The 23931-nt window shown below is 40.1% G+C and overlaps 1 protein-coding gene across 1 annotated transcript in view; it reads right to left on the bottom strand.

Annotated features, from left to right (window-relative positions):
- LOC309492947 (putative C-type lectin domain family 20 member A) overlaps positions 1 to 23931 on the bottom strand; it is a gene marked incomplete at its 5' end in the record, with an annotated part of 46581 nt that overhangs the window by 6767 nt on the left and 15883 nt on the right. Inside the window, 2 exons of the mRNA XM_082161981.1 lie at positions 7036 to 7377; positions 12912 to 13283. Coding sequence (XP_082018107.1) covers positions 7036 to 7377; positions 12912 to 13283 — 714 coding nt within the window. The remainder of the gene's footprint in view (positions 1 to 7035; positions 7378 to 12911; positions 13284 to 23931) is intronic.

Raw genomic sequence — 23931 nt, 5'->3', positions numbered from 1 at the left:
ATCGAGAGGGAGGCTTATATCCAGGGCTTCCAATGCAATGCACTTGTGCATAATGATAGGGATTTGGGATTATTTTCATAGTTGATTAATCTGTTGAATATTTCCTCGATTAATTGATTAGTTGTTTGGTCTATCAGAAAAATGTGGATCAGTGTTTCCCTGTAGAGGGAAAAGTCTTTAACCTGGTGCAGGCTTGATTCCCTCTGAATCTCTTGTAGCCTACAGTTGGGTTTTGACATGCTCCCTATATTAAATCAGCTGCCTGTAATGAATAAAAAATAAACAACTTTTTTTTGCATCGTTTTAATGATTTCCTGTTGCGGCTGCGATCAAGTTTCATTCTCGCGCAGCTTGTTTAATAACTTCACGAGCGTGTGTTTTCTGCTACGTGTGTGCGCCGTTCTCTTTGTTCCGTGTGTGTGTGTGTGTGTGTGTGTGTGTGTGTGTGTGTGTGTGTGTGTGTGTGTGTGTGTGTGTGTGTGTCGGCGCGCTGCGCTCTCTGCTCCGTGTTTGCGCGCTGCGCGTTCTGCTCTGTAGTTAACGGCCCAAATGCTCGAATCATGTGCCGATCGGCGATCACGCACTGGAAAGGCAAAGTCCGCTCAAATAACGTGAAATTTAGAGGTGGATAAACGCAATGTAGAGGTGGATAAACGCACTTTGGAGGTGGGCAAACGCTATTTCCAAATTTTGGGAGGTGCGTAAACGGCGTTTACGTGCGTTTAGCCTCCACTACATCTCTGCTAGTATCTAAAGAATAGGCACTAGTACCTAAAGAATAAACACTAGTAGCTAATGAATAAGTACTAGTACTGAATGGAATAGATACTAGTATCTAAAAAATAAGTACTAGTAGCATGAAAATAGAGACTAGTCGGTTTAAATGATTAAATGTTAAAACGGCTTGCCATAGTACTTAATCATTAGATACTAGTACTTATTCCAATAGTGACTAGTTCTTATTTATTAGATACTAGTACTTATTCATTAGTTACTAGTACTTATTATTAGATACTGGTACTTATTCGTTAGATACTAGTACTTATTCAATAGATACTAGTACTTATTATTTAGATACTAGTACTTATTCATTAGATACTTGTACTTATTCCAATAGTGACTAGTAACTATTCTTTTGTTACTAGTAACAAATAATTTTTTTTGCCATTGACTTCTATGGGGATCTGTCATTCAGATATCAACTATTCAGTTCTGACTAGTATGTATTGCAATTGTGACTAGTACATATTTATTAGATACTAGTAGTTATTCATTAGGTACTAGTACTTATTTTTTAGATACTAGTACCTAATACTAGATACTAGTATGTATTCAATAAATACTAGTACTAAGTCATTAGATACTAGTACCTATTAAATAGATACTAGTACCTATTAAATAGATACTAGTACTTATTCAATAGATACTAGTACCTATTTATTAGATACTAGTATTTATTCCAAATGTTACTAGTAAGATTTTTTATTTTACTATGGCAAGCCGTTTTAACATTTAATCATTTAAACCGACTAGTCTCTATTTTCATGCTACTAGTACTTATTTTTTAGATACTAGTGTTTCAGATATCAACTATTCAGTTCTGACTAGTATGTATTCCAATTGTGACTAGTACATATATATTAGATACTAGTAGTTATTTTTTAGGTACTAGTACTTCTTTTTTAGATACTAGTAACTATTACTAGATACTAGTATGTATTCAATAAACACTAGTACTAAGTCATTAGATACTAGTACCTATTAAATAGATACTAGTACCTATTAAATAGATACTAGTACTTATTCATTAGATACTAGTACTTATTCAAAAGATACTAGTACTTATTCATTAGATACTAGTACTTATTCATTAGATACTAGTACCTATTAATTAGATACTAGTACTTATAAATTAGCTACTAGTACTTATTCAATAGATACTAGTACCTATTTATTAGATACTAGTATTTATTCCGAATGTTACTAGTAAGATTTTTTATTTTACTAGTCACAACTGCTTTTTTATTCGTCTTATGTTATGACTCAGAACGGCCACTGGATAGTTCAATTAAAAATCTTACTAGTAAAATCCAAAATCTTACTAGTAACATTTGGAATAAATAGTCAAGTCAAGTCAAGTCAAGTTTATTTGTATAGCGCTTTTCACAATACAGATTGTATCAAAGCAGCTTCACAGTATTCAATTTAAATAATACAACAAAGTTTGTTTCAAGAGGAATTTATTGATTGATCAAATTAAATTAAATATCCCCAAAATATCCCCAACTGAGCAAGCCAAAGGCAACAGTGGCAAGGAACCGAAAAACTCCATCAAGTGACCTAATGGTGTCCTAAAACTCCATAAGGTGACCTAATGGAGAAAAAAAAAACCTTGGGAGAACCCAGGCTCAGTCGGGGGCCAGTTCTCCTCTGGCATTTATGAGCTAGAGGCCGGATTGTAGTTTGAACTGTGGGATTATATGAATGCCTGGCTGAAGAGATGCGACTTTAATCTAGTTTTAAACTGGGAGAGCGAGTCTGAGCAACGAACAGTATCAGGAAGACTATTCCAGAGTTTTGGAGCCAAATGTGAAAATGCTCTCCCTCCTTTGGTGGTTCTGAATATCCTAGGTATGACCAAAAGCCTTGAATTTAGTGATCTTAAAGAGCGCGATGGATTATAGGGCGATAGAAGATCCGTTAAATAGACTGGAGCTAAGCCGTTTAGGGCTTTATAAGTCAGTAGCAATACCTTGTAATTAATACGGAACTTTATAGGTAACCAATGCAGTGATGATAAAATCGGTGTTATATGATCATATTTTCTTGATCTCGTAAGAACTCTAGCGGCGGCATTTTGGACTAACTGTAGCTTGTTTATTGAGGATGCAGGACAACCAGCTAATAAGGCATTACAGTAATCCAGTCTCGAGGTCATGAATGCATGAACTAACTTTTCTGCATCAGAAACTGATAGCATATTACGTAGCTTAGCAATGTTTCTAAGGTGGAAAAAGGCTGTTTTTGTAACATATGAAATATGATTTTCAAAAGACAGGTTGCAATCGAGTATAACACCCAGGTCTTTTACTGTAGAGGATAAAGTAACAGGACATCCTATGATGTTAAAGTTGTATTGTGCGAGGTTTTGTGGGCGGTTTTTTAAACCGATAAGTATTACCTCTGTCTTGTCTGGATTTAATAAAAGAAAATGACGCGTCATCCAATCTTTTATATCTTTAACACACTCTGTCAATTTGGAAAATTTAGCGTTTTCATCCGGCCTTGATGAAATATATATTTGAGTGTCATCAGCATAACAATGGAAACTAATTCCATGTTTCCTTATAATATTTCCAAGTGGCATCATATATATTGAAAATAACAGAGGGCCTAATACAGATCCCTGCGGCACTCCATAGTTTACTGGAGTTATGATCGATTTTTCTCCATTTAAATAGACAAAATGGTAGCGGTCAGATAGGTATGATTTGAACCAGCTTAGTGCTTGTCCTTGAACACCAGTATAATTTTGTAGTCGATCTAAGAGTATTGTGTGATCTATAGTATCGAACGCAGCACTAAGATCAAGTAAAACTAGTATTGAGATACAGCCTTGGTCAGAAGCTAAAAGTAAATCATTTGTGATTTTAACGAGCGCAGTTTCAGTGCTATGATGCGGTCTGAATCCAGACTTAAACTTTTCATAGATATCATTTTGTTGCAAGAAAGAGCCCAGTTGAGCGGACACCACTTTTTCTAATATTTTAGACATAAATGGAAGATTTGAAATGGGTCTATAATTTGCTAGATTATTATGATCTAATTGTGGTTTCTTAATGAGAGGTTTTATAACTGCCAGTTTAAATGTTCTTGGAACATGACCTAGAGATAAAGACGAGTTAATAATATTGAGGAGAGGCTCTTCCACTACAGGTAACACTTCTTTCAGTAGTTTAGTTGGTATAGGATCTAATAAACATGTTGTTGTTTTAGATGAAGTGATACGTTTATTTAACTCTTTTTGTTCTATAGTTGTAAAGCACTGTAATTGTTCTTGCGGGGTGATAATTGAAGCTGAATTATAAGGCGCGATTGAAGATTGAACGTTTACAATTGTGGTTCTGATGCTTTCTATTTTCTCAGTGAAGAAGTTCATGAAATCATTACTACTGAACTGTAACGGGATATTTTGTTCGGGTGACGTCTGTTTATTTGTTAGTTTAGCCACGGTGTTAAATAAAAACCTTGGATTATTTTGGTTGTTTTCTATTAGTTTGCGGAGGTGCTCAGCCCTGGCCGCTTTTAGGGCCTTTTTATAACGTGACATACTGTCTTTCCACGCGATTCTAAAGACCTCTAAATTAGTTTGTTTCCATTTACACTCTAAAATACGGGTTTCTCTCTTTAGAACATGCGTAGTATTGTTGTACCATGGTGCTTTATTTTTCTCTCTGACCTTTTTTAATTTAATAGGTGCAACCACATCCAATGTTCTAGAGAGAATGGTGCTCATAGTGCTAGTTAGTTCTTCTAGTTCATCTGTTTGTTTGGGTTCAGGCAGCAGCTGAGACAGATTAGATAAGCAATTTGAGAAATTATCTATGGTGGATGGGAGGATTGTTCTGCCTGGTTGATAACGCGACGCCGCATGACATATTACAGCAGTACGTAATATGCAAGTTACCATGTAGTGATCAGTGACTTCATCACTTTGTGGAATGATATCTATATCGGTTGGATCGGTTCCATGTGATATAATTAAATCGAGTGTATGATTAAGACGATGTGTTGGTCCGATGACGTTTTGCTTGACCCCAAATGAATTTAATAAATCTGTAAACGCAGCTCCTAACGCATCATTTGGATTATCTACGTGTATGTTAAAATCTCCAACAATTAATGCTTTATCGACATTGACTAATAGGTCTGAGAGAAAATCTGCAAACTCTTTTAGGAAATCAGTGTAAGGCCCTGGCGGTCTATATACGGTAGCCAAGGCTAGAGATAATAGTGATGTTTTTCTAACATCTAAGAGCGTAACATTTAGTACAAGTACTTCAAATGAAATAAACTTATAACCCGTTTTCTGAGTAACATTTAGAATATCTCTATAAATGGTTGCAACACCTCCGCCACGACCAATCAGACGGGGCTCATGCTTATAACAGTATCCAGGAGGAGTAGACTCATTAATACCGAAATAATCATTTGGTTTAAGCCAGGTTTCAGTAAGGCAAAGTACATCGAAGCTATTATCTGTGACTATTTCATTTACAATAACTGCCTTAGGTGTGAGTGATCTAATGTTTAGAAGACCTAGCTTTAGAAATAGTTTTTGTTTACTAATAGCAACATTTTCTGTTTTAATAACAATTAGATTTTTCCTAGATCCTGCATTAGATTTATTATTTGATCTCACTAAACGAGGAATAGACACGGTTTCTATGCAATGTTCTACACTAGTATTTATATCAGTTGAATTGGAGCAGCAGATGATTTGGACTTTTGGTTACTAGTCAAAGGGTATTTAACTTTTTAGAGATGTTATCTGACAGAAGAGCCGCTCCGAATCTGCTTGGGTGTAAGCCTATCTAATAAATAGTTACTAGTATCTATTGAATAAGTACTAGTAGCTAATTTATAAGTACTAGTATCTAATTAATAGGTACTAGTATCTAATGAATAAGTACTAGTATCTAATGAATAAGTACTAGTGTCTATTGAATAAGTACTAGTATCTAATGAATAAGTACTAGTATCTATTTAATAGGTACTAGTATCTATTTAAGAGGTACTAGTATCTAATGATTTAGTACTAGTATTTATTGAATACATACTAGTATCTAGTAATAGGTACTAGTATCTAAAAAATAAGTACTAGTACCTAATATATAACTACTAGTATCTAATATATATGTACTAGTCACAATTGGAATACATACTAGTCAGAACTGAATAGTTGATATCTGAATGACAGATCCCCATAGAAGTCAATGGCAAAAAAAATTATTTGTTACTAGAAACAAAATAATAGTTACTAGTCACTATTGGAATAAGTACTAGTATCTAATGAATAAGTACTAGTATCTATTTAATAGGTACTAGTATCTAATGAATAAGTACTAGTATCCATTTAATAGGTACTAGTATCTAATGAATAAGTACTAGTATCTAATAATAAGTACTAGTAACTAATGAATAAGTACTAGTATCTAATAAATAAGAACTAGTATCTAATGAATAAGTACTAGTATCTAATGAATAAGTACTAGTATCTAATGAATAAGTACTAGTATCTATTGAATAAGTACTAGTACCTAAAGAATAAGCACTAGTATCTAAAGAATAGGCACTAGTACCTAAAGAATAAACACTAGTAGCTAATGAATAAGTACTAGTACTTAATGGAATAGATACTAGTATCTAAAAAATAAGTACTAGTAGCATGAAAATAGAGACTAGTCGGTTTAAATGATTAAATGTTAAAACGGCTTGCCATAATGTGCTGATGTGAAGACGAACTTCCTAAAGCCATTATCGGCCGATAGCGATCAGTGGACGACCAATCGGAGCTCCCCAACCAAAAATGCGGAACTGACTTTAAGATGGGTGTATATAATTAAATCATAAGTGTTAAAATAAAACACTTACTAAGAAAGAGATTCAATATTTTAGTTGTTTATCTGCATGTCACGTGGCCATTAACCAACATCAGAGAACTGTGAACATGTGAATGTGTTGTTTTATTATTATGAATTATATCCTATTTTTTGCACCAAAATTTCGACTACTGAAACATTTCGGCCGAAACAGCTATTTTCGGGTTTCGGACGGTTTTGGAGTGCATCCCTGTATTCATACATTTTAGCTTTTGTGTTTTTATAAAAATATATGTATGATATTAATATTATATTTTTATATTTTTATGATTTAATACATTATTAGCTTTTCACAGTTCTCTCATTAACCTCCAGTTTGGGAAACTCATATTAAATGAACAAAACAAAAAAATAAGGAAAGTAAAGGACTTACCAGTGCTGCAGTAGAAGTAATACAGTCCAGTGCAATCGTAACCGGTAATAGAATTACTAAAATAATATACACCGGCACAGTTTTTGCTCCCCCCGTTGAGTCTCTGAGCAGTGAGTTGGGTTGAGGAAGTAAAGTTGGCCTGATCTGACCACTTCCACGAGTCCCGGTACAGTCCGATCCAGGGCTGATGCATATTATTTATCAAGCTGACGATCTGATTGTTGTCCTCTAGACTCCTAACAGTGGCCAGGTCTGTGTAATGCTCTCTGCAATACGTCTGGGCGTCAAGCCACATCTTTAAAATTGTGACTAAAACCAGTTTCTCTGTTGCGTTGGTTCTTTCTGTGAAAAACAGAGTCAATTTTTTAATTTTTCATTAATCATTTTCTTTAACGAGTGTGAGCCTCTTAAACCTGCCAAAAATTTGGTTGTAGAAATCAGTTTTTCAATTATATGTCCATAGGAATTATATTCCTCCCATATGGAGGTTTTTTTTTGTGTTTTTTTTTTTGTATCCCTTTATACTCCCTTTCAGTTATTCTACTTCAAAATATCATGTTTAATTTACTTGGCATTTCTTTGTAATTATTTGTGAAATTGACTAGCAATTTTTGAGTGAAAGTTGTAAATCTTACACCAAATATTTTCAGTGTTAAAACCTGTATAATGTTTTCCTTTGTGTTCCACGAAAGCGTTAATACAAGATTGAAATGACATGATGGTCAGTTATTGACAAACACTTGTATTTTTGGGTGAACTATCCCTTTATTCTCCCATTTTGAGTTTTATATGTCTATTTTGAGAATATTTAAAGTGTAACATTTAGGGATGCACCGATATGAACATTTTGGCCGATACGATAACGTACTCGGTTACCTAATGTAACCTCGGTTCTCTCTAGAGAGGGAACGAGTATTGCGTAAGTTGCTTACGCTACGGGTAAAGTTCATCTTTGCTCGAGATATTGAAGTCAAACATTATCCTTAATTTTGTATTCATATCTAGCGCGCTCATTGGCTGCCCTGCGGCAACTGCAGCAGCCTACCGCTGAGCTTGGCGTGACGTCACGTCCAATGGAGGCGCGCGCGCGCCTTCACACACGTCATAGCCCGCCAGAATGGGCGTGGCTTTAGTGTATATAAGCGAGGCTCAGAGGCTGCTACTCTGGTTTTCATCGCAGAAGCGAAAGTGAGCTCGTTGCGCGAGCACGGCGGGTTACGCAATACTCGTTCCCTCTCTAGAGAGAACCGAGGTTACATTAGGTAACTGAGTACGTTCTCTTACGAGAGGTTCTCTCGTATTGCGTAAGTTGCTTACGCTACGGGAACTTCCCTTGTCAACGCCGTGCGCGCCGAGCATCCACTGTATGAGTCCCAGGGGAAACCCGGGGAACACCGATAAATGGGAGACAGGCGGCCAACAGAGTGGGCCGACACATGTTTCATAAGCACCTAGTGGGGGGAGACAGAGTGGCGCGGCCGGTCTGAACTCACTTAAACAGCCCTTATAGTGCAGCTCAACCAGGTTTATAGAGCTAAATCGATCAGTAGCCCGCACACGAATACTGGGCAGGGCATACACGCGACTAAGACTGACAGAAGTTTAGCCTGCAGGGCGGGAACTTCCAGGTTATAAAACCTAACAAATGTAGAGGGGGATGCCCATCCCGCCGCTGTACAAATGTCATGAATAGAAATCCCACTGGACCAAGCCCACGATGAGGACATGCCTCTGGTGGAATGAGCCCTGATGCCCAAGGGGCACTGCAGGTCTTTAGACGTGTAAGCTGCCGCAATAGCGTCCACTATCCATCTGGATAGAGTATGTTTCGAGGCGGCGAGACCTCTAGTGCGCCCACCAAACGAAACAAATAGCTGCTCCGAGTGCCTGAAAGCGGCGGAGCGCGTGATGTAGATTTTCAACGCTCTGACGGGACAGAGGAGGTTGCTATCAGTCTCGCTGCCGGATGCCGGCAAAGCTGAGAGAGAAATTACCTGTGCTCTGAAAGGAGTGCCAATCACTTTGGGGACATATCCATGTCTCGGTTTGAGATCGACAATCTGCCCGTCATCGCCACCGAGTCCAAATCTATTCCCAGAAAAGAAATTGACTGGCGGGGCAGTAATGAGCTCTTGGTCCAGTTGACCGAGAGACCCAAGCTCTCCAGATGGCTGAGAAGCACTATTTTGTGAGATATAAGCTCTATCTCTGACTGTGCCAGAATCAGCCAATCGTCCAAATAGTTCAAAATTCGCAAGCCCTGATTTCTCAGGGGAGCGAGGGCCGCGTCCGTGCACTTTGTGAATGGACGAGGTGCTAACGATAGGCCGAACGGAAGGACGGTGTATTGATATACATGACCGTCGGAGGCGAATCTCAAGAATGGCCTGTGACGGGGTATAATCTGAATCTGAGAGTAGGCGTCTTTCAGATCGAGATAAATAAACCAGTCCCTCGGCGAATTTGCGCGAGGATTTGTCTGGTTGTGAGCATTTTGAACGGCCGTCTCATGAGAGCTTTGTTCAAATATCTCAGATAGGTCTGAGAGCTCCATCCTTCTTGGGAACGAGAAAATAACGGCTGTAGAAGCCTGACTCGCTCAGGGAAGGATGCACCCGTTCTATCGCCCCTTTGCATAGCAGCTTTGCTATTTCTGCTCGAAGCAGGTGACACATTCACTGTCGTCTCGGTCCGGGCTCGAAAGCGCGGGGGCCGGCGAGCGAATTGTAGCGAATACTAGCCCTGTTTCACAGTATTAAGCACCCATTTGACACGCCCGGGATAGCTTCCCATGTTTTCACATGCATAGCTAGGGGTCGAATGGCCTCTGGGTTCCGTTCGCCGCACGCTCTCGATGCTCGAATACGGGGGCTCGCTGAAAGCGGCGGTGACTGGCTGGGCAGCACTCAAATGGAACATTTTATGGCGCGAAGCTCGCGACGCGGGAGCGGCGTCGGGGAAAAAGTGTTTGTCAGTAAGTGTGAGCGCTCTCGAGCGGGCACGGGACTTACAATCACAACACGGCCAGTGTGTGGGCGCTTCACGGGATCTAACCCCTGGGGTAGATGTGTGACGGAGCGGGAAGTGGGTAGGTGTGAGCACTGACTCGTGGGCACATTTACTACATTCAGCACTCGAGCGGCGCGTGCCCGCTTTATGCAAGTGGGCTCTGTGAGAGACACAGGGGAGATTGTGCTTGTGTGTAGGAGTGAGCACTGGGATGTGGGCACGTTTACTACACTTAAAAACACAGTCGGCGTGAGCCGGATAGACAGACATTATACTCTTTTGAGATTTCTCTGGGTCGCCGTGGAAACGGCGATTGTGTGCAGGCGAGCGAGTTGTGTAACTGACTCGTTGGCTGCGGTGTACGCTCCTGCAGTAGCCTTTTTAAGGGGACTGACAGAGTGAAATACTTTGAAGGCTAATATGTTTAGACACTCATAAATACTCGAGCACCTTCAGGAGGGTGCGAGAGGCGGGTTCGCTTTCTGTATGTAAGAAAGCTGGACGCGAGCTCGAACGGCATAATGTTTATCTGCTGTCAGAGCCCAGATTCGAACACGGGTCTCCGGCCCGATATAAGAGAGCGTCATCATATTTGTGTGGGCGTTTGTTTGCAGGCGTGCATGTATTAAAACAGGCTCGTTTACTGCAATATACATTTTTTCTCAGAAATGTGTGAGAATTGGAGGTTGGTCCGGCCTCAGCGGGACTAAAAACACTCTCTCCTCTTTTCGCCTGAACGCGGGGAGATGAACATTGCTCGTGACTGACCACTCTGACATCCCTTGTGAACGGCGCAGTTTGCACGGTTCAACAAAGGGAGAGAGACGCGCGCGAACGGGGCGCGCGGGCAGGATAGCTTTCTTGCAACGTATAGAGAGCTAGCTCCGTGATAGTCCACTTCAGACATCCCTTGTGAACGGCGCAGTTTGCGCGGCTCAAACAAAGGGAGAGAAACGCGTGCGAACGGAGCGCGCGGGCGGGATAGCTTTCTTGTAACGTAAAGAAAACTAGCTCAGTGACCGTCCGCTCCTGTCATCCCTTGTGAACGGCGCGTTGCGCGGCACAACAAAGGGAGAGAGAGCGGGAAGATGGGTCATAATAGGCGAGTAGCCAGTTTGTTTGCAGGCGTGCGTGTATTACAACAGGCTCGTTTACTGCAGTATAGGCATTTCCAGCAGCCTGCTTAAGAGGGACCTGAATAATTGCATGAGAATGGAGGTAGGTCCGGGCTCGGCGGGACAAAAACACTCTCTTTTCTCCTTTCGCCGGTGAGTGACGCGCGGCGAGAGCGGGGTAGCTTACTTGTAACGTAAAGAGAGCTAGCCCCGAGGTAACAGCTGTCGCCAATGGCATCTCTGTCCTCTTCATCCCCTGAGGCAACGGCAGTGAGGGCGGGAGCCGGCAGCTGCGCGTCGGAAAGGGAGGCGGGGAGAGAGAGCGAGGCTCGAGGGCACATCGGGCTCCGGTGGCCTCTGTGAGCGGCGCTATTTTGCGCGACCCGCCAGAGACGGGCGGAGTGACAGTTTCAGCGTCGAACAAGGCAAGTCGAGCCCGCAGGGTCGACATTGACAGTTCTTCGCAGTGACTAGTCCCAGGCAGAGAGCACTGATAACGTGGCGGTCTCTCACACTGGGCGGGGCTCAGTAAGAGCCATAGGAATGCGAGGCATTTTGCAACAAACGCCTCGTGCTCTTTTGTGAAGTGTGTCGCGGTGGCGAGCACACAGTGGAAGCACAGAAAAGGATACTGTTTGCCGGATAGCGGAGCAGGCACGGATTGCTGAAGGCGCTTTCCTGGGCTTGCTGTCGCTTGCTTCGACGGCGGCTTCTCTCAGAGTCCAGCGATGTGAAGAGCTCGCTGAAGAGATGAAAATCAGAGTAGCAGCCTCTGAGCCTCGCTTATATACACTAAAGCCACGCCCATTCTGGCGGGCTATGACGTGTGTGAAGGCGCGCGCGCCTCCATTGGACGTGACGTCACGCCAAGCTCAGCGGTAGGCTGCTGCAGTTGCCGCAGGGCAGCCAATGAGCGCGCTAGATAGCCTGCTCTAGGTCTGCATGCTGCTGCACTGCGTTGACAATGAATACAAAATTAAGGATAATTTTTGGCTTCAATATCTCGAGCAAAGATGAACTTTACCCGTAGCGTAAGCAACTTACGCAATATGAGAGAACCTCTCGTAAGATAACCGATAATTCTTTATATTTGAAAACCGATAACCGATATATTGGCTGATAAATCTAAATCCAAATTTGTATATAGTTTTTGAGAGCCTGATTGCAAAAACAAAAGTCTCACTATGTCTCAAACACACAATTATAATGTTCTCATAATAATTTTATGTAGCCGATATGACAGACTACTGTGGCACTTAACTGTATTGTAATTTTTTTAAGTGATTCCAATCATATTGCATGCAATTCGCATCTGAAGTGTCTCAGCTGAAGGAAGTAATCCATTATTTATCTGCTTTAATATATCTGCAAAGTTTTATAATCAGGCCAATAACGATAACATTAAAAAAGGACATACATCAGCTGATACCGATATGGTGGCCGATATATAGTGCTTCCCTAATAAAATTAAAATATTTATTGTGTGACATGTACTTAAATGGTGTGAAATCCCAGTGCAGCCACTAGAGTTCCAGTTGAGGTCATTGTGTTATTAACTGATTATGTACATTTATTATAATTAAATACTCCAGGAAATCCTAAATCCTGCCATTATATTAATGTCTTCATGCATACCATATTCCTGATTTGAAAGTTGCTTTGGATAAAAGCGTCTGCTAAATAAATAAATAAATAAATAGATGGATATGTAATAAATGCAAACTGAAATAATCAATAAAGAGTGTTTCTCACCGTCGCTACACATGAAATATCTAGTGACAGCACAGCTGTCATCATACCAGTATCCAGGTTTATATATTGCGACACACTCCTCTCCCTCACCAGCGTTATCCGGCTGGCCAGGTTCCCAGTACTGAAACACTACACTCTCGTCTTGATAAGACCAACGCCAGCTGTTGATGTCATTGTAGAGTCCAAACCAGGCAAATGTATAAAAATTTTCTTCATGTTCGACTTCTTGCAGAGTGGTCCAGTCTTCATCGCTTTGAACCGTGGCCAGGTCGATGTGGTTTTCCCTGCAGTAATTTTGAGCTTTTCCCCACGGCATTGACTCTCGGATCAGAACATACTCGTGTTGATCACACAGAGTCAGTGACAGGAATCCTGTCGACAGAATACACTCATTTCCAGATTTGTATATATATGGAAGTAAAATAATGTCAAATGTTTTTGAAATAAAAAAGTCTGTTGAATTGCACTACTTGAAAAAAATAGGCCTTACATTAACCCTGCTTGCATTTTAATGCATTGTATTTTTAGGGCTTGCATTTTTATGGGCTGAAATTCAGCATGGTTGAATAGTTAAGCTGTTAATATTTCAATTAAAAACATTTCAAACACATTTTCATTATTAAAAAATCAATAATCCATATTCACCTTTAATATTTCACTTCCAAAATATTCAAACTGTTTAAAAATACAACCTATAATATTCAACTAGCAATTTTCGGTCCATTTTATTTCTCTTTGCAAATTCACTTCCACAAATTCAGTGGTTCAAATTCGACAGTAAATTCAACATTGACATCCAGGAACTGCAGGAAAAGCAGTAGATTGCCGAGCATACTCTCCATCTGCTGTTAGTCGACCTCACCAGCAGGAGGTGCAAAAGCGCGTGTTGTTGACTAAGACCAGCAACAGTTAGAGCAAGTCATTCATTCATAAAACTCATTTACAGCAATGTAAGTGTATTTGTCATTATTATGATGGCTGTTTTATGTTAAATTCAGTGTCTTCACGGTTACTTTTCCTGTGTAGCCTACATGCATCTTTCTCTACCGTTAACAAGCTTAACGTTATTCCCTGATGCGGATGTCTCTCTCTCTCTCTTTCTCTCATTCATAAAATGAAAATGATTATCTGTGTCAGTCAGTGGCGGCTGCTGGTCTTTCAAAGAGGGGAAAGCTCATTTTCGGCCTACATCATAAAAAAGATTCATTTATTTTTACGTAAATTCTACGTTCCTTTTCAAGAAAATGTTCTGTGAAAAATGAATGTAATAATATAATAAAGGTATAAATAATAATATAATAAAGTATAATAATAATGCTACTAATAATAAGATTTTTTTTTATTTTTATTTTTTTATTACTAATAATAATAATATAAAAAATATAATAAGTAATAATATAATAAAGGTATAAATGTATAATTGTGTGAAATGTATTATAAAAATTGGCTAGCAATTTTGACAAGCAAATACCAAGAAATAGGTTGCAGCAGTTTGTCTTTGAAAAATCCGCGATGGGACCATAGACAGTATAAGAAGTGGACAGAGCCATCTCATTGGAACTCAATTGAGACAAGTGAAGCCCATTTTTAGCGATTTTTTAGCACTTCCGTTCCTGACGCGCAGACTCAAACCAACTCAAACTAAGCTTGATGACGTGAGCAACCTGTCTGACAGATGTAAATATTCTAGTAGCTGTGCGTGCAAACTGCCAACGTTAGTCTTGCAGAGACGGCGAGCTTGAGCAAAGATGTAACATAGAAGGTAATGGAGCCCTTTATACATTGTCGTGTTTCTTTAGAAATAAATAATGGACAAATGGAGTCTTTAAACGCCTCAGATGTAAAGTTATTCGCTGTCAAAGTGACGCCAAAATGAATGGGAGTCAATGGAAATGCTAACGCAAGTGAAGTTCTGCTACAAGATGGCGGCACACGGCCGGCTTCAACTTCCGGTCGATATATTACCCGCCTGGATGGGACTGAGCTCGAACAGCTTCAACATCAGCGACTTTTTATTGTATGAAATCGCTGTCAATCAAAAGTAGACACAGCCTTTCGACAGACCCTCCAATCATCACGCAGAAGCCGGAGTCCAGGCCAGCCCACTCCCCGTTCACCCCCAGAGAAGCTGAGCTTCCATGGGCGGGACATAATCGCAGCATTTATCCAATGACCGTCTAGTCTCGAAGCGCTGAAAAAAACTGTTCGAAGCAGCCCCATTGATGTCACTGACGCTGGGCTTCAACAGGGAAATGCACTGTGACGCTACGGGAATGTATGAGAAGGAAATCGAGTCAGCCGACCTGCTGTATGTAACTGATTCTGAACGAACTCGTCTTTTTTTTTTTTTTTTTTTTTTTTTTTTTTTTTTTAGCCCGCCACCACCCCCCCTCGTCGGAGGACAACTTTATTTTTAATTCAATTTATATAATAAGTACAAACAATGGTTACTCCAGACAAACCTATATCCATACCATAATACTGTGATAGCCCTAATACTATAAGGTAGAGGTAGGTGTACTTGTGACTGATGACAGATAACAGAATTAAACTAAATATAGATGAACAGGCAGGAGGACAAACATATACAGACAATAGACAAGTAGACATTAACAAACAGACAAATAAAAAAATAAAAAAACAATAACAAACACAAATAATAGACAGACAGTCACTAATATGGAATGACACTTCCTGCTCAGCTCAGCTACCGTTCGGACGCTCTTGCTTACTGCTCCGCGCTTTGCTCTATCGCTTTTATATTTTATCTTCTATATTTTTATATTTTAGCTCCTTTTATCACCTAATTTTAACTTCAGCAAATCAGCACAGTGCTCAAACGACAAAGTTTGGATTACCACAAAAACGCAGAATTCTTCTACCCGACCAGCTTACATTCCGGGGAAAGGAAAACACAACTGCCTACAAGGATAAGAGAGAAAATGCCTCTTCTGGAATCTACTTGCTGCACTAACTGCCACAGACTTTTACAAAGGATTGCAGTTCTTGAAACAAAGTTATTTACGGGACCACCAAACCAGACAGAACACACAATAGAGCTTCGTCATGGACACCCTCAGCATATAGCCGGTGAGTCCCATGAAACTAGTGCTCCTCGACAGGTAGAGAAACAAGCCGATCGACTTACAAATCGATGGCACAAACAGGGAGCGAGACCCAAAGGCACTCGAGACATCAGATTGTCACGAGCCCCACATATTGCCGCAGTAGCATCCTCTACCCCAGATACAGCTCTGACAAGGATGGCAAACACTGGTCTCCCACCAACACCTATACATCTTGAGAACAGATTTGAAGTACTAATGAATGTAAATGAGGAATCCCCAAACGTGATAAATGTGATCGAACACAGACTGTATCAGCCAGTAGCTAACACTGATGCTAACTGGCGCTCAAGGTCGAGCAGACAGCGGCACTCAGCTCAGAGCACAGCCGAGCCCAGGACTCTGATAGTGGGGGACTCCATAATCAGAAACATTAGCAGCAGGGATACAACTACATGCTGCCTTCCAAAAGCAACAACTTCTGATATAAACAGGGAACTTCAGAACATTCTGATGAAACATAAGACTGCAAATCGACTCATAATTCATGTGGGGAAGAATGATATTCATAAAGAGCAGTCAGAACTCCTTAAGAAGGATTTCAATGAACTTTTTGAAACACTTAAAAGACTGAAAGTTCAAACATTCATCAGTGGACCACTCCCAGGAAGAGGAACAAACAGGTTTTCTCGGCTGCTTGGGATTAATACATGGCTGCAAAAAACCTGCAATATAAAAGGAGTAAACTTCATTGACAACTTCAATCTTTTCTGGAGTCAGAGACAACTATTTCATCGGGATGGCCATCACCCAAACAAACTTGGTTCAAGAGTGTTAAAGGACAATATCGACTTCTCCCTCAATCATCCTTCTGCAGTGTGTGTCAATCTGAACGACACACACACACCTGGAAACAGTATGAATGAACACGGGACTTCACTTCAGCAACAAGATGGACATGCGGTTGACATATCACACAAGGACAATGATAACACCACTGAGCCACAACAACCTCTGCTCACGGACACAATCTCAGCTGAGCCATGCCCACAGAGCTCACCACAGACAGACACATTAGAACTGCTCCAAGATTCAGCACCCAAGGACGACTTCCTGGAAAACAGCCAGGGAAGCCAGGACAGCATATCACAGCCTCCTATAACACCAGAGCAACAGCCCCTTTCACCAGACACTTTCTCACTCTCGCCAGCGACTCCACTCCTGTGCTTCTCACAGAAAATGGAAGAATTAGTGCATGCTGGAACCAGACTATCCCACTCTTTTGCTGCAAGCCCCCAGATACCAACCAAAAATCGTCAGGCACCTCAAACACCGAAGCCTGCGCGCCGAGCTCGCCCGCCCCCTCCTCCTGTGAGAGCTCTTCGGCCTCTTCGGCCAAAACGCCAGGGCCCACACCCTCCTCCATCTGCTCGAGGTGAACCAAAAACAACTGATACCAGCTCTCAGTGATGTGTTTTGGGTTCCTGTTATGATAACAGTAACTTTCTCAAATGTTTACAGAACAAGCGGGAACCCAGTGTGCCTGTATCTTTCTCTATTGCTGTTCTATTACAAGATAGAAAGTCTAAGGCCTTCAATAGCCGTACAGCAAACTCAACTAATCTGGTGCCTACTACATGTCAAACTAAGATTGCTGTGGGGACAAAAAGTAAGACTGTTAAGTTAGCACTTTTAAACATTCGCTCACTTAAAAATAAATCACTTCTAGTCAACGACTTAATAACCACAAACAACCTGGACTTTATGTTTCTAAATGAAACCTGGCTAGAATACAGCTGCAGTGCAACAATCCTCAATGAAACAGCCCCTCCTAACTTTACTTTTATGAGTGTCTGCAGAGCTGTTAAGAGAGGTGGGGGTCTAGCTGCTCTTTTTAAAGATATCTATCAATGTAAGCAAATATCATTTGGGAATTACCCGTCTTTCGAATATCTGGGTACTGTGTTAAAAGGTGCTCCTCGCATTTTACTTATCATTATTTACAGGCCTCCAAAATATTCTCCAGCCTTTGCTGAGGACTTTACAGAACTGTTATCAACAATTACCTCAGAGTTTGACTGTTTTGCCATTGCTGGAGATTTTAACATTCACATAGATAATGCAGAAAACAATATGGCAAAAGAAATCAAAACTGTTTTAAAAACTTTTGATCTGACTCAGCATGTACATGGACCCACACACAATCATGGACACACTCTAGATTTACTTATCAGTAAGGGTCTAAACATTTCATCGATTTTTATTAAGGATGTAGCACTGTCTGATCATTTCTGTATTTTCTTTGATATATTGATCTCTCCTGCCACTGAAGCTAAATCTGTGTCTGTCAAGAAGAGATGCTTAAATGAGAACACTAGTGTACTATTTATGAAGGCTATATCCTTAACACCAAGCATATCTGCTGACTCTGTTGATTTTCTCCTTGATTCTTTTAACTCAAAAGTTAAAAATATAATTGATGATATTGCTCCTGTTAAAGTCAGGAAGAAGAGTGGCAGACAAAAAGCACCTTGGAGAAACTCAACAGCAGTGCAACATATGAAAAGACAATGCAGAAAAGCAGAGCGCATGTGGCGGAAGACAAAACTTGTAGTCCATTATAACATCTACAAAGACAGCCTGCATGCTTTCAATATGGAACTAGGCAAAGCTAGACAGACTTTCTTCTCAAATATTATAAACAGCAATTTAAACAACACACGCACTCTTTTTGCTACTGTAGAGAGACTGACAAACCCCCCCAAGCCAGATTCCTAGTGAAATGCTCTCAAACAGCAAGTGCAGTGAGTTTGCTTCTTTCTTCTCTGAGAAAATCAATAATATCAGAAAGGTGATCAGCACATCCTTGAGTTGCACTGAGGTCAGACAGATCAGACCACCTGAGAAAGTAGTTACTATGTCTGACTTCAAAGAAATTGATGGCAAAATTTTGGAAGAAACCGTACAACACCTTAAAACATCAACATGCGCCCTTGACACACTTCCCACATCTTTCTTCAAAATTGTGCTAAACAGTTTAGAAGCAGATCTTCTAGAAATGGTAAATGCCTCACTTCTCTCTGGGAGTTTTCCAAACTCCCTGAAAACTGCAGTTGTCAAGCACCTCCTGAAAAAGAGCAATCTGGATAAGACCATATTAAGCAACTATAGACCGATCTAAAATCTTCCTTTCATAGGCAAGATCATTGAAAAAGTTGTCTTCAATCAGCTGAACAAATTCTTAAGCTCGAATGGATACTTTGATAATTTTCAATCTGGTTTCCGACCGCATCACAGCACAGAGACAGCGCTCATAAAGATAATAAACGATATTCGCTTAAATACTGATTCAGGCAAATTATCAGTGCTGGTACTACTCGACCTCAGTGCTGCATTTGACACTGTCGATCACAACATACTTCTTGACAGGCTGGAAAACTGGGTGGGGCTTTCTGGGATAGTCCTAAAATGGTTCAGGTCATACTTAGATGGGAGAGGTTATTATGTGAGTATAGGAGACCATAAGTCTGAGTGGACATCCATGACATGCGGAGTCCCTCAAGGCTCAATTCTTGCGCCACTCCTGTTCAACCTGTATATGCTCCCAATGAGCCAAATAATGAGAAATAACCAAATTGCTTACCACAGCTATGCAGACGACACACAGCTGTACTTAGCCCTATCGCCTAACGATTACAGCCCCATTGACTCCCTGTGCCGATGCATTGACGAAGTCAACAGTTGGATGTGTCAAAACTTTCTTCAATTAAACAAAGACAAAACTGAAGTTATTGCGTTTGGAAACAAAGATGAAGTTCTCAAAGTGAACGCATACCTTCACTCTAGGGGTAAAACAACTAAACATCAAGTCAGGAATCTTGGTGTGACACTAGAGTCAGACCTTAGTTTCAGTAGTCATGTCAAAGCAATAACTAAATCAGCATACCATCATCTGAAAAATATTGCAAGAATTAGATGCTTTGTTTCCAGACAAGACTTAGAGAAACTTGTGCATGCTTTCATCACCAGCAGGGTGGATTATTGTAATGGACTCCTCACTGGCCTTCCCAAAAAGACCATAAGACAGTTGCAGCTCATACAGAACGCTGCCGCCAGGATTCTGAGCAGAACCAGAAAATATGAACATATCACACCAGTCGTCAGGTCTTTACACTGGCTCCCAGTTAGATTTAGGATTGATTTCAAAGTATTATTACTGGTATATAAATCATTCAATGGCCTAGGACCTCAATACATTGCAGATATGCTCACTGAATATAAACCCAACAGATCACTCAGATCATTAGGATCATATCAGCTAGAAATACCAAGGGTTCACTCTAAGCATGGTGAGTCTGCTTTTAGCTATTATGCCAGCCACAGCTGGAACCAGCTTCCAGAAGAGATCAGATGTGCTCCTACAGTAGTCACATTCAAATCCAGACTCAAAACACTTCTGTTTAGCTGTGCATTTACTGAATGAGCACTGTGCCGCTGTTCGTCCGACTGTTTGTACTGTACTGTATTTTACTCTATTTTTCTAAACTGTTTTAATTATTCTTATTTCTTTTAATTATTTTAATTTCTCCTATGTCAGCAGGGCATTTAGCCCGAAACTGTAAATGCCCACTCAGAAGGTGATAATGTGAAAGTGATTAATGTGGGTTTGAAAGTAGAACAGTATTTAAATGACGATATTAAAGTTTTCGTCTGAGAAAGAATGTGAACGCAGTGCTAAAGTGCTAAAGAAAGTGAAAAGAACGTGTGAGTAAATGAGGGAGAAAAGAAAGTTAAAGGAAAGTTGATAGATGGAAGTCGTAAGAAGATTGAAGGTTAAAAGAAGGTTGAAAGATTTAAGTCTTAAGGGAATCCTTTGAAAGAAAGATCTATAATAAATATTCTTTTTTATTTTTTAAAAGTACTGTATTTTATTTTATTTTTCTAAACTGTTTTAATTATTCTTATTTCTTTTCATTATTTTAATTTCTTCTATGTAAAGCACTTTGAATTGCCATTGTGTATGAAATGTGCTATATAAATAAACTTGCCTTGCCTTGCCTTGCCTAATATACAAACAAGCAGATCAATGGGTGAAAACGGACTGATATGCGGATGAACGAACAAGTGAACAGAAAGGCAGACCAATACATATGGACAGGCAAATATATGGATACAGTATTACTATGTTGGTAGAAAAAAAATAAAAAATAAAAAATAATAATAATAATTTTGCTGAGAGGGCTGGTGATAGTGTATGTATGTGTGTGTGTGTGTGTGCGATTGAGAGTGTGTGCAAGATAATAGATAGAGAGAGAGAAACAGAGAGAAAGAGAGAAAAGAGAAAAAGCAGAGAAAGAAATAGGGAGGGAGAAAGGAGTTATATATATCAGCATAATAACCATGGGAAGAGTGGGGAGTGGGGAGTGGGGAGTGGGGGGATAGGGGGGGGATAGGGAGGGGATAGGGAGGGGATAGAGGGGGGATAGGGAGGGGATAGAGGGGGGGATCGGGGGAAGGGGTTCAGATGTTAAGTATCGGCGTTATAAGGAGAGTAAATGGCACAGCTATTGCGAAGTTTGAAGAAAGGTTATGAAAGGGTTCCAGATGTCTTTGAAGGCTAATGTTTTGTTAATCTTTTGAGCTGAGAGCTCTTCTGTAAGGATATATTCTGAAATTAGATTAATCCAATGATTTATATGGCAAGAGTGTCTAGATTTCCAGTTTTGAAAGATTATTTTCTTAGCGATGGTTAGGGAGACAAGTACTGGATTTTTAAATTTCTGTGGAATGAAGATGGAAGTGGTGTCTCCCAGAAGACAAAGTGTGGGGGAGAGTGGGATTCTACAGTCCAAAATGGTAGAGAGTGTCTTTGTGACTGATGTCCATAGGTAATTGACAGGCTGACAGGACCAAGTGGCATGCAAATATGTATCAGTGCTCCCCAACGTGCAGTGAGGGCAGATGTCTGTGTCGGCTATTCCCATTTTGAATAGTTTACTTTGGGTAAAGTGAGTCCTGTGAATGGTTTTATATTGTATGAGTTGGAAGTTGGTGTTGGAAGTCATAGAGAATATATTCTTGCAAATATCTGTCCAGAAATCTGGGGCTGGAAGAAGGGCCAGGTCATTTTCCCATTTTGCTTTTGGGAGTGTTATGGAGCAGTTTGTCAAGGCAATCAATTTATAGAGCTTAGAAATTGTTTTTTGAGGATGGTCTGCAATTCTTAATAGCTGTTCAAAGGTGTTTGTAAGTTCCAGTGTGCTGTTTTTATTAATTTTGGTTTTAATTATTGCTTTCAATTGTTGGTAATGAAGGAACTGGTCCCTTTCAACCCCGTATCTCTGGACAATTGAGTGAAAAGATAAAAATTGGTTATTTTCAAATAAGTGGCCGAGGTGGGTGATACCTTTAGATTCCCATTTGGGGAAGTGGATCGGTGTCTTACATAGTAGGAAGTCAGGATTGCGCCATATGGGAGTGAGTCTACAAGGTGTTATGGTCGATTTAGTGATTCTGTTAGTTTTCCACCAGGCGGTCAGAGTGGTGCTAATAGTGATGTATTTGAAAAAGTCCATTTTTTTAACTGTTTGTGGTAAAAATGGTACATCTGCAATTGAGATGGGGATTGTTAGATTTTGTTCTAATGCTAACCACGGGTGGGAATTTTGCTTTTGTGTCCATTTAAGGAGATATTGTAACTGATTTGCAAGAAAGTAATGGTGGAAGTTTGGAGCTTCTAGACCACCTTGCTGTTTGGAATTCTGTAGAGTAGCAAGTGCGATTCTTGAAGGTTTGTTTTTCCAATAAAAGTGAGTTGTAAGTGAGTCTAGAGTTTTGAACCAATGATCAGTGGGAGTAGTCGGAATCATTGAAAAGAGATAATTAATTTGAGGGAGGGTCTTCATTTTGACTGTTGCTATTCTACCAATTAGAGTAAGTGGGAGTTTATTCCAGCGTTTATAATCATCTTCAATCTTTCGTAATAATGGAATATGATTAAGGTTAAAGAGCTCTGACAGCCTGGCGGAAATCACAATACCCAAATATTTGATTTAGCCAGTGTTAAGGGGAAAGGTGGGATCTTGGACTGCAGAGTCCCAGCTGTTTTCGGATAAGGGTAATATCGTTGATTTATTCCAGTTAACTGTGTAATTGGAGACTTTAGAAAAATTATTAATAACATTGAAGGTTTCTTGAAGTGAGACACAAGGAGATTGTTGATATAGTAACAGATCATCGGCATATAGACTAACTTTGTGTTCTGAATTGGAATTTTGGATACCTTGAATTTTATTATTCTGTCGTATTGCTGCTGCTAGTGGTTCAATAAATATGGCGAATAGGGATGGAGAGAGTGGGCATCCTTGCCTGGTTCCTTGGTGCAGTGAGAAGCTTTGTGAAGTGATCCCATTAGTGACAACAGAAGCTCTAGGTGAGGTGTATAGTGTTCTTATCCAATGAATGAATGATTCTCCAAAGCCAAATCTGTGGAGAGTGGTAAGAAGGAAGGTCCAGTTAACTTTGTCAAATGCTTTTTCTGCATCCAGCGACACAATGATGGTATTATTCTCCTGTTTTTGTGATATGTCCATTAGATTGAAGAGTCTATGGATGTTATCAGAGGCATACCTGTTCTTTATAAATCCTGTCTGATCCGGGTGAATTATAGTGGTCATAACTGTTTCTATTCTTGTGGCTAAAGTTTTGGTAATAATTTTAAGATCTGTGTTAATCAAAGATAGAGGGCGGTAACTAGATGGATAGGTTGGATCTTTATTGGGTTTTAATAAAAGGGTGATAACAGCTGTGTTCATATGTGTTGGTATGGATGAAGTATTTTTAATATCAGCAGTTAATCGGATGAATAATGGTGATAAGATATCCCAAAAATGCTTGTAAAATTCTGCCGGTAATCCATCGAATCCAGGTGATTTGTTATTTGGCATATTTTCGAG

Source organism: Leuciscus leuciscus (genome assembly GCF_965113295.1).
Source record: "Leuciscus leuciscus genome assembly, chromosome: 2".
NCBI lineage: Eukaryota > Metazoa > Chordata > Actinopteri > Cypriniformes > Leuciscidae > Leuciscus > Leuciscus leuciscus.
The sequence above is the reverse complement of the archived record's forward strand: the minus strand, read 5'-3'. Positions and strand labels throughout refer to the sequence as shown.